This window comes from Excalfactoria chinensis, chromosome 14 (genome assembly GCF_039878825.1).
Source record: "Excalfactoria chinensis isolate bCotChi1 chromosome 14, bCotChi1.hap2, whole genome shotgun sequence".
Classification (NCBI taxonomy): domain Eukaryota; kingdom Metazoa; phylum Chordata; class Aves; order Galliformes; family Phasianidae; genus Excalfactoria; species Excalfactoria chinensis.
The window spans coordinates 4,013,060-4,026,782 of NC_092838.1; the positions used below are offsets into that span (position 1 = coordinate 4,013,060).

The 13,723-nt window shown below is 51.1% G+C and overlaps 1 protein-coding gene across 2 annotated transcripts in view; it reads left to right on the forward strand.

Annotated features, from left to right (window-relative positions):
• Positions 1–13,723, forward strand: part of PRKCB (protein kinase C beta) — a 75,737-nt gene that overhangs the window by 53,548 nt on the left and 8,466 nt on the right. For both annotated transcript variants that reach the window (XM_072349464.1, XM_072349463.1), the window contains exons 11-16: positions 1,436–1,527; positions 2,191–2,253; positions 3,825–3,963; positions 5,011–5,091; positions 5,500–5,607; positions 9,515–9,655. In XM_072349464.1, coding sequence (XP_072205565.1) covers positions 1,436–1,527; positions 2,191–2,253; positions 3,825–3,963; positions 5,011–5,091; positions 5,500–5,607; positions 9,515–9,655 — 624 coding nt within the window. The remainder of the gene's footprint in view (positions 1–1,435; positions 1,528–2,190; positions 2,254–3,824; positions 3,964–5,010; positions 5,092–5,499; positions 5,608–9,514; positions 9,656–13,723) is intronic.

A 13,723-nucleotide genomic window follows, 5' to 3' on the forward strand; every position in this document is an offset into this window, starting at 1 on the left:
TCCCACATCCAGCACCAGTCTGCATGTCCCTGTCCCAGCCGTGGGCTGGCCACCATCTGCCTGCTTGGTTCAGGGTGGTTTTTTTCCTGAAGCAGCAGCATTCCCTTCACCGCCCAAATGAGGAAAGCTCTAATTCCTCTTTTAGAGCTCAGCTAGCTGTTTCAGAAGACCATCCTTTTAATATCCTCCCTTTTTGAAGCTGATGGTATCTTTAGGAAGCAGCTGCAGACATTGCAGCCTGCTCTGCCTTGCCCTGTGGGTCAGCATGTGGCACAGTGGTTGCTCCCACCCTCAGCCCCAGGTGCTGCTGTGTTGGGACTGTTGGGGTTGGCACACATGGAGAGCAATGTGCAGAAATTCCTCATCATCTAACAAAGCTGAAACTGCTTTTCTGTCCCATCAGTGTCACATGTTGCACACAGCCCCTTCACTGCTGTGCAGAAGTGTCACTGCTGCCCTGTGCATGGCCAAAGCAGTGGGCAGTTGAGGGAGTTAATATACAGCAGTTGTTATGATAACGTTCACATTTGCATATCTTCTAGCTCCTTGTCCTCAGTGTCCTAAATGCAGAGCAGGGCTCATTTAGAAAGGAAATTAAGTGAAAAATGGGAATTATTATGCATTATGGTATAATACCGCGAATGTGAAGCTGTGCCTTTGCCCAAAGCCATCGCTTTTTCCTCCACTCCAAAACATTCTGAACCCATCCGGGGAACCTGCCACGTTCAGGTCAGTGCTTTTGGCAATCGTGTCATCTCCTTCATGGCCTTTCCCATTTAACTGTGGAAGATCTGAGGGAAGTTGGACCCCGATGTGACCACCGTGGCTCCTGAGCTCTGCACTGCTGGCACTGTGCTGGCACTCGCTGTGAGATGCTGTGAGATGGGATGCACTCTCGGTTTTTTAATCTGCACTTCTGAGCTTTGTGGGAATACTCAGGTCTTGTTTCTTACCTCGCTGCTCTCTTCGGGGCTTTGCTTATGGCCCACACTTGTCAGATTTCTCACAGTAAGGAAGGACTGGGATTCCATCCAGCAGGAGTGCTGTTAGCAGGGAGCACAGGAGCCGTGCTGCGTGCTGCTGGGGAGATGCAGAGCCTGGGGGGCCCTGCTCAGAGCTGTGCCTTGTGTTGGGGCAGCAGGCTGCAGGGAACGGCACTTTGATGAACAAATGGGAATTTGTCAGACCTGTGCCTACATGGTTACTGCTGTATCTGCCTGCAGAGGAGCATAATGATCGAGTCTGGAGCATCGGGCAGGCATGGCTGCAGCTCCATGTGCACACGAGATCCACCTGCGCTCCATGGGGAGAGCAGCTGGGATAATTGTATTGCTGTGAAAAATTGGAGCTGTCATTTGCTGCAGCCAATGTTTGTGACCTCTGCAGGTTCCCTCCTCTAATCATTCTGCTGCTAATTGTTTGTTTTTTCCTCTAGGATCGCTTGTACTTTGTGATGGAATATGTGAATGGTGGGGATTTGATGTACCAGATCCAGCAGGTTGGGAGGTTTAAGGAGCCACACGCTGTGTAAGTTCAGTGCCCAGGTGTGGTCCCTTCAGTGTGGGTATTCGTGTGCTTGTGTCATATCCCTGTAACATAGTCCAAGGCTTCTGTGGTGCACATCCTGAGCAGAACGGGAGGGGAAATAAAGGGCAGCAGGTATGGAAGAGCTGAGGTGGTGCTCTTCTGGTGCTGAGGATGCTGTGCCTGCAGCTCTTCCATAGGACTTGTGGCACCTGTAAATGCCTGAGGCAGTGAGCAGAGCCCAGGTGGGTTTAACCAGTGTGATCCTCAGGGCACCCTACAGCTCCAGAACAGCAGCCCTTGGGTATTCTCTAAAGGAAGAAGCAGCTCCTGATAGCTCCTATGATGACCAATAACTTTTCAAGCTGCATTTCCAGCGCTCAGTAACAAACAGCTATAGATCCCAGCTCTCTCTTAATGAGGATCTGTGAAACGAGGAGTGACAGCCCCCTGCCAGCCCTCAGCATCCTGACTGCATCCCAGCCCAGCATGGTTATGCTGTGTCCCTCCATGTGATACCGGTCTGATGTCTTCCTGTAGCGGCTGTCATTATCCTTTGGTCATGCATGTCCTGTGTGCTTTTTGTGGTGCAATTGGATGTGAAAGGTTTTCTTTTTGATTCGTCTCCTTTAATTATCGGTCTTCCTTCTAAATCTTTCATTGTAGATTCTACGCAGCAGAAATAGCCATTGGCCTCTTCTTCCTGCAAAGCAAAGGCATCATTTACCGGTAGGTGAGCAAGTCCTGGGGATACCATGGGCTACAAGAGCTCTGTGCTGGGGGGGGGCTGGAGCCCTGCTCTGACTGTGTGCTCCAAAGGGAACAGGAGCCACACTGTGCTGCTGGGATCTGAGAGGTGCTCAGCTTTGTCCCAGCTTTGTAGGACAGAGAGCTCAGCAGAGCAGTTCTGATGCTTTTCTCACCTCTATCTCACACATTTATCCCCATACAACACCAATGCCGCTGGCAGCAGCGAGGACTGATTCTGAGCTGTGTGCTTTGCTGCAGGGCACTGGTTTCTTCTTAGTAACATTAAAGTAAGTGCTTATGAGTGGTTTGTTCTGAGACTTGCGGTACAAGTCTGTCACTTCCAACTCAGACACTGAACCTTCTCTCCTGTTCACAATACGTTGTGCAGCCCGCAGGGCCAGTGGGGTGGCTGTTGAGTTGGGGCCATGCCCTGGGGCTGGGTTAAATGCTGGTACTCAGTGCCACTGTGCTCCCCTGCCAAGAGCATCCCCAGCGCAGGGCAAGGCATCCTAATGAGTGTCAGTGTCAGGCAGCACTGCCTGCTCTGCTCTGCAGGAAGAGAGCAGCTGCGCTGCCGCATCGTGCTGCTGAGGGTGCTGTGAAGATGAAAGGAGTGGAGCAAAGCTGACACGAGACATGGTTTTTGCCATCAGCTGTTGCAGAGATTCTGGGTCTGCCAGTCCCCAGTGCCCATCTCCTCCTCCAAGCCCAGATGCCGACACGTGCACAGCTGGCTTTGGCCAACAAGCACTGTCTAAAAAAAATGTTATCCCAGAAATCAGCAAGAACTTGTAAATTTGGCTGTTCCTTCTGTCACGCTCTTACTTAACCAAACCAAGCTGGGCTGTGTCAGTGCAGGTGCAGCCCTTGTGGCCTTAACGCAGCCCTCAGGCAGAGTGTGTCCTGCAGGCACCTGGAGACCTCTGAGTAACGCCTTGCTGCACAGAGCCAGCATGGCACAGAGCACTGCGTGGTGATGCATGCCTGGTGATGTGCAGATGGTGCTGCGTGGCTGCTGCAGAACTGCCCTGCAGCCTGGGGATCCTGTCCTGGGGAGGGCTGGGAGTTGAGCCAGGGATCTCCATAACTGGAGCAACCTCAGCTGTGCTGAGCTCTGGCAGGGGCAGAACTAACACAAAAAATCTGTGGATGGGGATCAGAAGCAGTTGATTTGTATTTTCATGGGGGAGAAAGCACAGGTGATGTGGGGAGTTTTGCTTAGTCGTTACCTGCTTGGTTGCTGCTGAGCCTTAAGCAGACTTTGATTTTTCATGGCTGCAGTAAAAGCTCTGTGAAGTCTGTCTCACTGCCATGCGAGAGCACTTTCTGTCATACACTTAAAAGTGATTTGCCCAGCATGGTGTTCCCATGGGTTAAAAGTAAAATGAAAAAGTAAAATAAGCACTTTGTGTTGCCAGCTCTGGTTTGTCTGTGCTCGGTTCTCAAACATGAACCTGGGCATGTGGCCACAGGACAGCACTTGGAGCCAATTGCTGTGCTGCACGGCTACATGTGAGGCTGTCCATATCACTGCCTTGCTCTGATTGCAGAGACTTGAAGCTGGACAACGTGATGCTGGACAGTGAGGGGCACATCAAGATCGCAGACTTTGGCATGTGCAAGGAGAACATTTGGGATGGGGTGACCACCAAGACTTTCTGCGGCACCCCTGACTACATCGCACCCGAGGTGGGGGCAGAAGGCATGAGGTGGGGAGGGGGTGGTCCCTGGGACATGGCAGTGCTGGAGTGTGTGGTGAGGACACCTCCATGTCTACAGCTTGGGAGTGCCTAGAAATGATTGAGTGTTGGGTTACTGCTCGTGGGTTATTGCTCATGGGACACTCGGCGCAGCACCACATGGGTGCAGGACTCTGTGACATTCAGGCAGGCAGTCATACCCAGATGCCTTAAACTAAAAGCACCCCACTGAAATTCTCTCATTCTGCAGAGTTTTCAATAACAAGATTAATATTTATTCATTTAATTAATGGAGAGAAGAGGTTCTCCTTGCTAGGACAGTGGGGTGCACCTGTGTGCCACACCACCCTGCATTCTGCTGCAGCCGGAGAGGCTTTTAATTACCAACTCCAATGTGCACTGCATATCCTCATCCCACCAAGATTAATATTGGTGTCCTGTTGCCTCTGCTGCTCACTGTGATTAATACCCTTTCAAAGCAGGACAAATGACCATTTCTCTCGGTATTTGGCTGGGCATTATCACTTACATTCTTATTTTCTTCTACTTGCTCTAATTATTATTTTTTTTTTCCCCAAAAAAAAGAAAAAACAGAAAATGAGAAACTGGGATGCAAATCTGTACGGTACGCAGGGATCACACTGGAGGCTGCTGCCAGTAGAAAGGAACTTGAAGGGTCTGTGAGGGCTCTTATTTCAGGGCAGTTGAGGGGGGAGCACAGAGGAACTTGGAAAGCTCTTGGTGGGGATATTTCTGAGGTCTGACCTCAGCAGGGCATGGACCAGGCCCATGAGTGAATATTCTGGGGCTTTTTTCCTAATATTTAATGCACAGCTGAGGACTGATGGTGATGATTATATTTAATCCCCACACTCTTTGCCTATCAAAATGCTCTCTTTATAATTGTAGTTTCTCATCATTTTGGAGTCTCGGTAAATAACTTGTCCTTTTGACCTGGCCTACAGTGTGAAATCAGTTTGCATTGTGCCACTGGGTTAAAATTGTAAGTGTAATGCCATGTTTTTGCTGTTTTCAGATAATTGCTTATCAGCCCTATGGGAAGTCGGTGGACTGGTGGGCATTTGGAGTCCTGCTCTATGAAATGTTGGCTGGCCAGGTAATTGAATTGTAATTGATTCCTTTGGGAAAGTGCTAAATTCCATCATGAGAATATGACAATATGTAATTTGTTTTGTTGCTGGGAAGCAGCAGGGCTCTGCTCTGTGTGAGAGATGGAGCTGTTGTTTGTGGGATGGGAGGCTGGGGACAGGTGACAGGGGGATGCGGACTGCACTCCTGGCTGTACATTGCAGGAGCAATGGGACCTTCAGTACATGGACATGGGCTGCCCAGAGGAGTGTGGATGTCCCATCCCTGGAGGTGCCCGAGGTCATGGATGGGCCCTGGGCATCCTGAGCTGGGGGGGCAGACAGCTCATGGTAGAGGTGGGGCTGGGAGATGCCATCCAACCCAGCCATTCTATGATGTTATGAATGGCACTGAACCTCTGCTTGCTTTACCCCAGGCTCCCTTTGAGGGAGAAGATGAAGATGAGCTCTTTCAGTCCATCATGGAGCACAACGTGGCCTACCCCAAGTCCATGTCCAAGGAGGCGGTGGCGATCTGCAAAGGGGTAAGGGCCGGATGCTGTGTCTGCAAGGAGTAAACTGCTCTGCCTGGCATCACCAGGCTCAGTATTAGGAACAATTATTTTCTGAAAGAGTGGCCAGAACTGACACAGGCTGCCCAGAGTGGGGGTGGAATCACCATGCCTGGAAATGTTCAGATGTGACAGTGGGCACGGTGGGATGGGCTGGGGTTGGGTTTGGGGATCCCAGAGGTCTTTTCCAACCTCAGTGATTCTGCAGTTCTGTGATGTGAGGGTTCACCTCTACTTGCTGGGATGAAGGTGAGGAGGGAGCTGTAGTTTGGATGGCGCTTAGAACACGAGGGCATCTTCCCACAGAGCCTGTTGGCTGGCAACAGAGCAGGGCTATGCAGCTTTGCATTGATCAGAGATGAGATGAATATGATTTATAGTTTTCCCAAGTGCAGACACAAAGCCTTCATCCTGCAGACACTGACTTCAGGTATGACAAGTCTCTCACTTGGAGCTGAAGTTCAGCATTGATGGACATCTTCCTTGGGTGAGAGCTGTTGTGTTCTCCAATCTCCTGACCTGCAGTGCCCTGGGCACTCCATGCTCCAGGCATGGGCAGGTCGTGGCTGCCTGAGTTCCCTTTGCATGAGATGGAGAGCACTGCCTCGGTCCCGGTGCTGTGTGCGTGGTTGGTGCTTGGAACTGAGCCTCATCTCAGACAGCCAGTGTCAAGCAGGGCTATAAATATGTTTGTGTAGGAATTCAAAAAATGTTAGCTTTTAATAGTTAATACTTAAAACATCTTTATGTTCTGTATCTCAAAATAGTGTTTCTATCTACAAACATCACATCTTGTGTTCAGAGCTGCCACAGCATTTCACAGTCCCTCTCTGGTTTTGCCAGAGTTCAGAGCTGTGCCACAAACAGGACATCACTTCTCCACAGAGAGGTGCTGCTGGAGGTGTTCTGAGTCCCAAGGAATAAAGGGTACTGCACATTCACCTCCAGCAGAACACAGTAAAACCCACACCAGCAATGACCAAAGAGTTACCCCAAGCTTCCTCACCCTCTCTCATTCCTCCTGGTGTTGGTGTTGTGGCACAAGTGGACAGCCTGTGGCTGTGCAGGGTGGGAGGATGCTGTGTGACGCTGAGATCATTCTGCAGCGCCTGAGGGAGTGAACGGGGCTGCAGCAGGGACAGATCACGCTGTCTGCTTTGCTTTGCGTGGCACCAGTCACAATCTGAATGCTGGAAAGAGACGAGGAGGAACCGTGACTGGAATGTCTGCTACGTGTAGCTGCAAAGGCTTTTCTCACATCTGGAAATGTGAAGCTGCATGGGAAGAAATTCAGCCATGCACATAAATCTTGGTGCTTTGTAATCCTTGGGTTTGGGCTATGTGGTGCTTTCCTGTGTGCAACTACTGCTGTGTGCAAATCTTGTGATGTTCTTCTCCATCACCAAAGTATTCACGACCATCATTAAGCTGGAAACAAAGTATTTACATTTTCCCCTCAAACACAGTGAAATACACCTGAGTTCAGCACACTGAAGTGGTGTTGCATGTGTTGGTACCTGGTGGGTCTTTTGGAGGGGCAGAACCAGCCTTGTGTTAGCCCAGAGACAAAGCAGCCTGAGGAGCCTCTCTGTGCAGATATGAAGGGTCTGATGTTCCCCTGCCGTGCTCTCCCATTGCAGAGGAATATTGCTGCTCCTACAGTTCCATACCGTGCACGTGCTGGTCACCACTTGCTGTTGGTTCAGGTGTGGTGTTGTACAGTTCTGAGATGAAGGGTGTCTGATGCTGAGAGCTGTATGTCAATGTGAACTAAGGAGCAAGTGTTTGTCTGCCCAGCAAGAGAGGTGTGGAGCTAACAGGACACAGCTCCCTAGCTGCAGGCAGCATCAATTAGCTTCTTGTCTGTCAGCTCAGGTTTGGTCTGAGGGCTAATGCAGGAGCTGCTGTCCCAGTGGTGCAGCCACTTGGCCTTGCACGGTACCCCTGCATGGTAACAGCAGTCAGCTCCTGTCACACCTGCTCCCTTGTAGCTCGCAGAGCAGCATGTCTGTGTGCACAGAGTCTTGGCATAGATAGCAGTCCTTCTCCTTCCCATATGGAGGGTTTCACTGTGTCTGAGCAAAGCAGCCCTTTCCAGGTGCACAGATTGCTGCAAGCACACGCTCCCTCTGACTGCAGGGAGCAGAGGCGTAGCATGGCATGTTTTGCTGCCTGAGGTGTGCAGGGAGGTGTATTCTGAGCGGCATTCCCACTGCTGGCACTGCCTGAGCAAAGCACTCAGTGCCAGCAGAGCCACCCGGATGTCACAGTGTCCCTGTGAGCTGTGGCATGCAGCAGGCGGATGGAAGGCTGAGCCATGGCACACAGCACCTGCTGCCTTCTTGAGCTGAAAATCACAGCTGCAGCTGAGCAAAGCCCTTAGGTCTCAGGGACCTTCCTGTACTGCAGCCACAAACACCATCACAGGTACCCATCAGCCTCCTTCCTCACCTGCAGGACATCAGAGGGTCTCAGGGATGGGAATTAAATCAACTTGTTTCGCTTTTAATACAAACAAAGCTCAATGATTACCCCACGTAAGCCAGGAGAATCAGTCTGCATGTTTATGGGTCCTATATATCAATAACAGATGGTGCCTTCGTGCTCACTTGCATAAAAGCACAATAGGAAAACAAGGAAATGTAATTTCTGGATGTGTGTATTGAAAATATTGGATTCCTGTGCTATACTACAGCTCTGCTCAGCTTCACAGCAGGTATATGAAGTAGAAAATCCCATGTGGTTCATTAATCAGGCTGTGCTGCTTTGCTTGCGGTATGCATTGGTGGTGCAAGGAGGAAGCTGTGGGTTTAACACCAAGACTTTCACTGAAGCAGGCAGTGTGCATACAAAACCACTTCCAGCCCAGAGCAGCAGGAAGGAAATTAGGTTCTGACTGGGAGCAGCCAGTTGGTACCTGAGCATTAGTTGTGCATAGAGCAACTGCAAAGCAGAGCAGTGCTGGGCACAGCCTCCTAGAGCCTGTGGGCACAGATCTGCTCCCCATACTGCTTCAGGACCAGCATACAACACCAAAGACTGGAGGACAGACTTCTTTCCATTTTGGCTGAATGCAAACGATGCCATTTGCAGCGACAGCCAAATCGCTCCATCAGTTTATTAGCACATTCCAGGCTCTCGCATTGTTGTCAGAGCTTTGCTTTAGGAAAACCTTATTGAATCGCAGGCGGCTTTTTATGTTCCTGCTCCAGCACAGTGAAGCAGGATCAAATTGAACTGTCAGGATGCTGTCCAGAGCCTGTCGGGGGGAGGATGAGTTCCTTGTGTTTCACAGAACCGACGTCAGTGGGTCAGCCATGGACTGAGCCTCATTTTCTAGCAGGGTGGCTGTCAGATCCACTCCTCCTTCCCATTTGTTAGGTGTGCTCTGTGCCTTCAGTGCTTTATAAATCTCTGGACCCTCCCTGTGCCTCCTGACACAGCTCCAGCAATACCCCAGGACATGAATGCACAGCTGCCCTTGGTTTCTGCAGCCCCTGTCACTTTTCTTATTGAATAATGTGTGCCTTTCTCTTCACGTTGACTCTTTCATTAACAGCATGACCCCACCCGTACAGCCCTGGGTCTGGGGAAGTGGGGTCCCCTGGGGCTGGTGGAAGCTTTTGAGGGCAGATTGTTCTCCCAAAATCGATGGTGGCCTTAAACATGAACCATGCTGCAAAACTGAGTGCTCAGCACCTGGGCAGCCCTGTTGGAGTGGTGCTGGCAGGGAGTGGCAGCACTGCTGTGCAGGCTCCCAGCACAGGGTTACCCACATCCCGGGCACTGCACTATTGTCGGGATGTCACCTCCTGCTGCCAGCCCTGGAGACACCTCATGGCACTCTGTGTGTGACAGCTGCTGCTTTTTCTCCCCACAGCTCATGACCAAGCACCCTGCCAAGCGGCTGGGCTGCGGCCCGGAGGGCGAGCGTGACATCAAGGAGCATGCCTTCTTCCGCTACATCGACTGGGACAAGCTGGAGCGCAAGGAGATCCAGCCCCCCTTCAAGCCAAAGGCTGTAAGTGCCGCACTCTGCGCTCCCCCTCCCTCTCACTGCACAGTCCCCAGCCCCACTCACTGTGCACACATGCACTCGTATGGGTGCTACCCGTCCCCCCACGGTGTGCAAGAACCGCGTGTGCAACCATTTGGGTCACCCTGAGGTTTGGCACCGCTGCGGTGAGAGCAGCACTCCACTGCCACTGGGCACTCAGTCTTGCTCTTGCAGGGGTAGCAGCCAGCACTGCGTGCATCACTCTTGGATTTAATTGCATCACAGCGCTCCTCGGTGTGCTGTCTCAGGGCTCAGCCTTCCTGTTTTCTCTCTCTAGCTGCACAGATCTCTCTCGTTTTTCCTCAGTCTAAACTTTACCATCCAGATCCGCAGCACCGTCTGCCCCCGGTGGCACCGCGGCTGTGTTTCTCTCTGCAGCTTCTCTCCCAGGTGAACTCTGGAAGGCCACAGCTGGGGTGGGTGCAAGCAGAGCTCGGAGCCACAGCTCTGCACCATGCCACTGTGTTGGGTGTGCTCAGCAGTGGGGTTGTGTGAGCAGTGAGTGTGCTGCTGTAGGGCAGGGGCTGCCAGTAGTGCCAGTGAGGTGGGGGCACGATTTGCACAGAGCTGTGTGTCAGGATGGGTGAGGCCATCAGTGCTGCGAGGGACAGGCAGTGCCTGTGCAAAGCCTGTGTGACTGTTGGCTGTGTGCTGTTGCTAGGAACTGAAGCTTTACAGAAACGAGCAAATCCAGAGTTAACTCTGATTGGCAAGGCTGAGACTGTCGGGTATCCCCAGCAATGGAGGTGGGGGCATTGCCGGCTCTCTTAATCCACCACTTAAGACCACATCTTGGTGCCCAGAGGTGGTTCCTGTGTTTGACTGAGCAGAGTCAGGGCACTCTGCACATTTTAACATCACAGATGTGTTTGCAAACTCAGCCACTGAGTAGCGATGCCTTTGCACAGAGCTGGGGTACTGCTGACCTCAGAGCCTTCTGCTGTAGTACCCACAGCATGTGCAACCACTCTGCTCCCATCAAGAGAACACAGGGAGGTACTGGGCTGTGTGCACACATCATGATGTTCTGGCTTACGGTGGGACCCCACCTTTGTGCAGACGGTGCAGAGCTGAGAGCAGAATGAGGCCGAGTTGCTACCTCAGGGTGCTGGGCATTCCCTGCTCTGCAGGAGCTGCTCCTGAGGTCAGCAGCCACTGTTGGCTCTCAGCTCTGTGCTCCCCTCTGCCACCTGCCCCTTCCCCGCAGTGCTGTTCTCTGCATGCTGTGACACAGTGTTACTGCTTGTTTGTCTTGTCGCAGCTGAAAACAATTTAATTCTGCCTAAAGTGCTTTCTCACTGTTCTGTATGTTTTAAAATATGCAGATTTTGTCCTGTTTTAAATGTCTTATTTCTTTAAAAATCCTTTTGATCACGGCCTGCAGAACAGGGCCCGTAAGCTGCTGCCTGTCATTGCACACGTACCAGCTGCCAGCAGGGGAAATGCAGTGCTGGGTAGCAGGGAGATTAATGGGAAGGTAGCACAGCTGGTTCAGGATTTAGGTAGGATTAAACCAAGCCAGGTACCGCTGATAGCTGATATTCCACAGCAATGCATCTGTGCTGCAAAGCGCTGCTCCTTCCATGCCATCTGTGAGCACAATCAGAGCAGCACAGAAGGGGAAATGGGGGTTGGGGTGATGCCGGAATGTGTTTGGTAGGAAAGGCGCTGATGGGGCTCTGCTCAGAGCTGCAGCACCGTAACCTGCAGCAGGACAGCACGCAGCCTGTGCCCTGAGCTGGAAATCAATCCCCAGGAGCTCACGCGCTGCTTCGTGCTTTGTGCTTGATTAACCTTTATCACAGAGACGGTAACGAGACAGATCAGGGCCTGAGCTGTCTGTGGTGTGCAGAAACGCGGTGGTTCTGACATGGGGCTGTGCTTGGCTGCTCCTGTGCTGGGCTTGTGCATAACAATTTCGTCCCCAGATCCACGGTTGCCCTGGGAAGTGTGCTTCCACTCGCCTGCTTTCTCCATCTCTCATTGAGATAATTATTGTTTTTGGAACCTAATTACTCCTTTACTTTTCATAACGCCTGGTGATGTGAGAAGTCTCCTTATACTGAAAGCACTGAAATCCCATGGCAGAGCGCAGCGTTGCTCACAACAGGGACAGTGGTTCTAAAAAATCGCTTTTAATCTAATAATTTTAATAGCATAAATTACTATTCCTCTAATTACTTTGAATTAATTGATAGCGAGCTGCTGTTTACAGACCTGGATTTGTAAAAGCTCGAGTTCTGAGGGCTCTCTGAGATTTCCCCCTGTCACTCAGCAGCATCCTCAGTGCACTGGGAAAAGTCTTCTTGCTGTTAATGGGGGAGGATGGCAGCCAACCCTACAGCAGCAAACCGCCTCAGCAGCTGCTCCAAGCCCTTGCTTAAAGCACGCTGAGCTGGGATCATTAACCGATCTCATGCTCCTTCAAATTGCTCCCAGCCTGCATGGGCACAGCCCACCCCGTCTCCTCCCAACACTACCAAATGGGACCCTGACAAAGGAGAACATCCATAGAGTGGCTGCGATGTGGCAGCAGCCCACTCAGCCTTCTTGACTGCATCTCAAGGATCAATGGAGAATATTTTATGGTGCCTTTTGTCTCTATTTGAAATCAAGCTGAAGCTGATAAAATAAAAAGGCTATCTTTGAAACTGACAGGTTTATTTCTGCAGCCAGAAGAAAAAAAAAGAAGTCATTTGGTGGTGGCTATAAATATTAGGCAGGACATGTTGGAGATTTATGTAAGATAGATTCCCACCCTCCCCGTTTCTCCATTCAGGGTGGAGTGATGCCTGTACATTAATATAGTGCTAAAGGCGGCTTTTCATGACATGGTGTTGGATAAACGTAAAGATTGACACCGCGTGTCTCCGTGCTTTAAAGAGGAACTTAATTTTAAGAGCTGTGAAAGGGTAGATAATAGCAGGACAAGGGAAAATGATTTTAAGTTGAAGGAGGGAAGATTTAGGTTGGATGTCAGGGAAATTCTTTACTATGAGAGTGGTGAGGTGCTGGAACAGGCTGCCCAGAGTGGTTGTGGGTGCCCCATCCCTGGGAGTGTTCAAGGCCTTGTTGGATGGAGCCCTTGGTGGCCTGGGCTAGTATTAAATGTGGAGGTTGGTGGCCCTGCTTGTAGTGGGGGGTTGGAGCTTCATGATTCTTGAGCTCCCTTCCAACCCAAGCCATTCTATGATTCTATGATATGAATCTATGGGGCTGGTGTGTAGTCAGAGCTATGGGGACTCTGCTTTCTGTATCCATGGAACACTACAGGTAGATGCAAATTCGACAGTTTCCATTCCGCATATTCTTGACTCATTGCATTGTGGCAGCGCTGCCCATGAATGCACTTCTGAGTCATTTCTATGGGGTTTGATGTTGTGAAGACGTGTGTTGCCTTGCAGCATGGGGGCTGCCCCACATCTCCCCCGTGTTTCACGGAGCTCTGTCTTTTCTGCATTGTCAAAGCACTGCAAAGCCTTCAGAGCGCATGAGTTGATAGGATCTGCAGGTGAGCTGCTTATTAGCAGGTGAACCCCGCGCTGCCGCGTGTTCCCGCACTGATAACCTCCAGCACTGCAGACTCGGCGCTAATCTCACTCGCACTGTGCTTTATCACAGAGCTGAAGGCTGGTGACAGCATGGCCTAGAAAAGCCCCTGTCTCTTTGTTTCCCGATGTTAGCTCCCAGGCTTTGTGCTGCCGGCAACTTCAATTTGAGGAATTTATTTTCTATTTTGATGTTAAGACGATGGCTTTCAGGAAGGCACCGGGCTGATGCTGACTTGTCAGACATCCAAAGCTTTGCAGGGATCCTGCACTGGGCTGGGCTGTGTGTCCTGGAGTGCAGACAGGAGCTGTGCTCCGGGCCAGAGCTGCACAGGAGTGCACTGGGGACATGGGTGTGTGAGGGGGAAGAACAGTGCAATGCAGGGGAGTGGCTGTAGCTGGGGTGAAATGGACTCTGTTGTCACCTGTTAGATCTTTTCCAGAGAGCTGGGAATAAGGAGTGTCTCACTGTAGGAATGTGGTA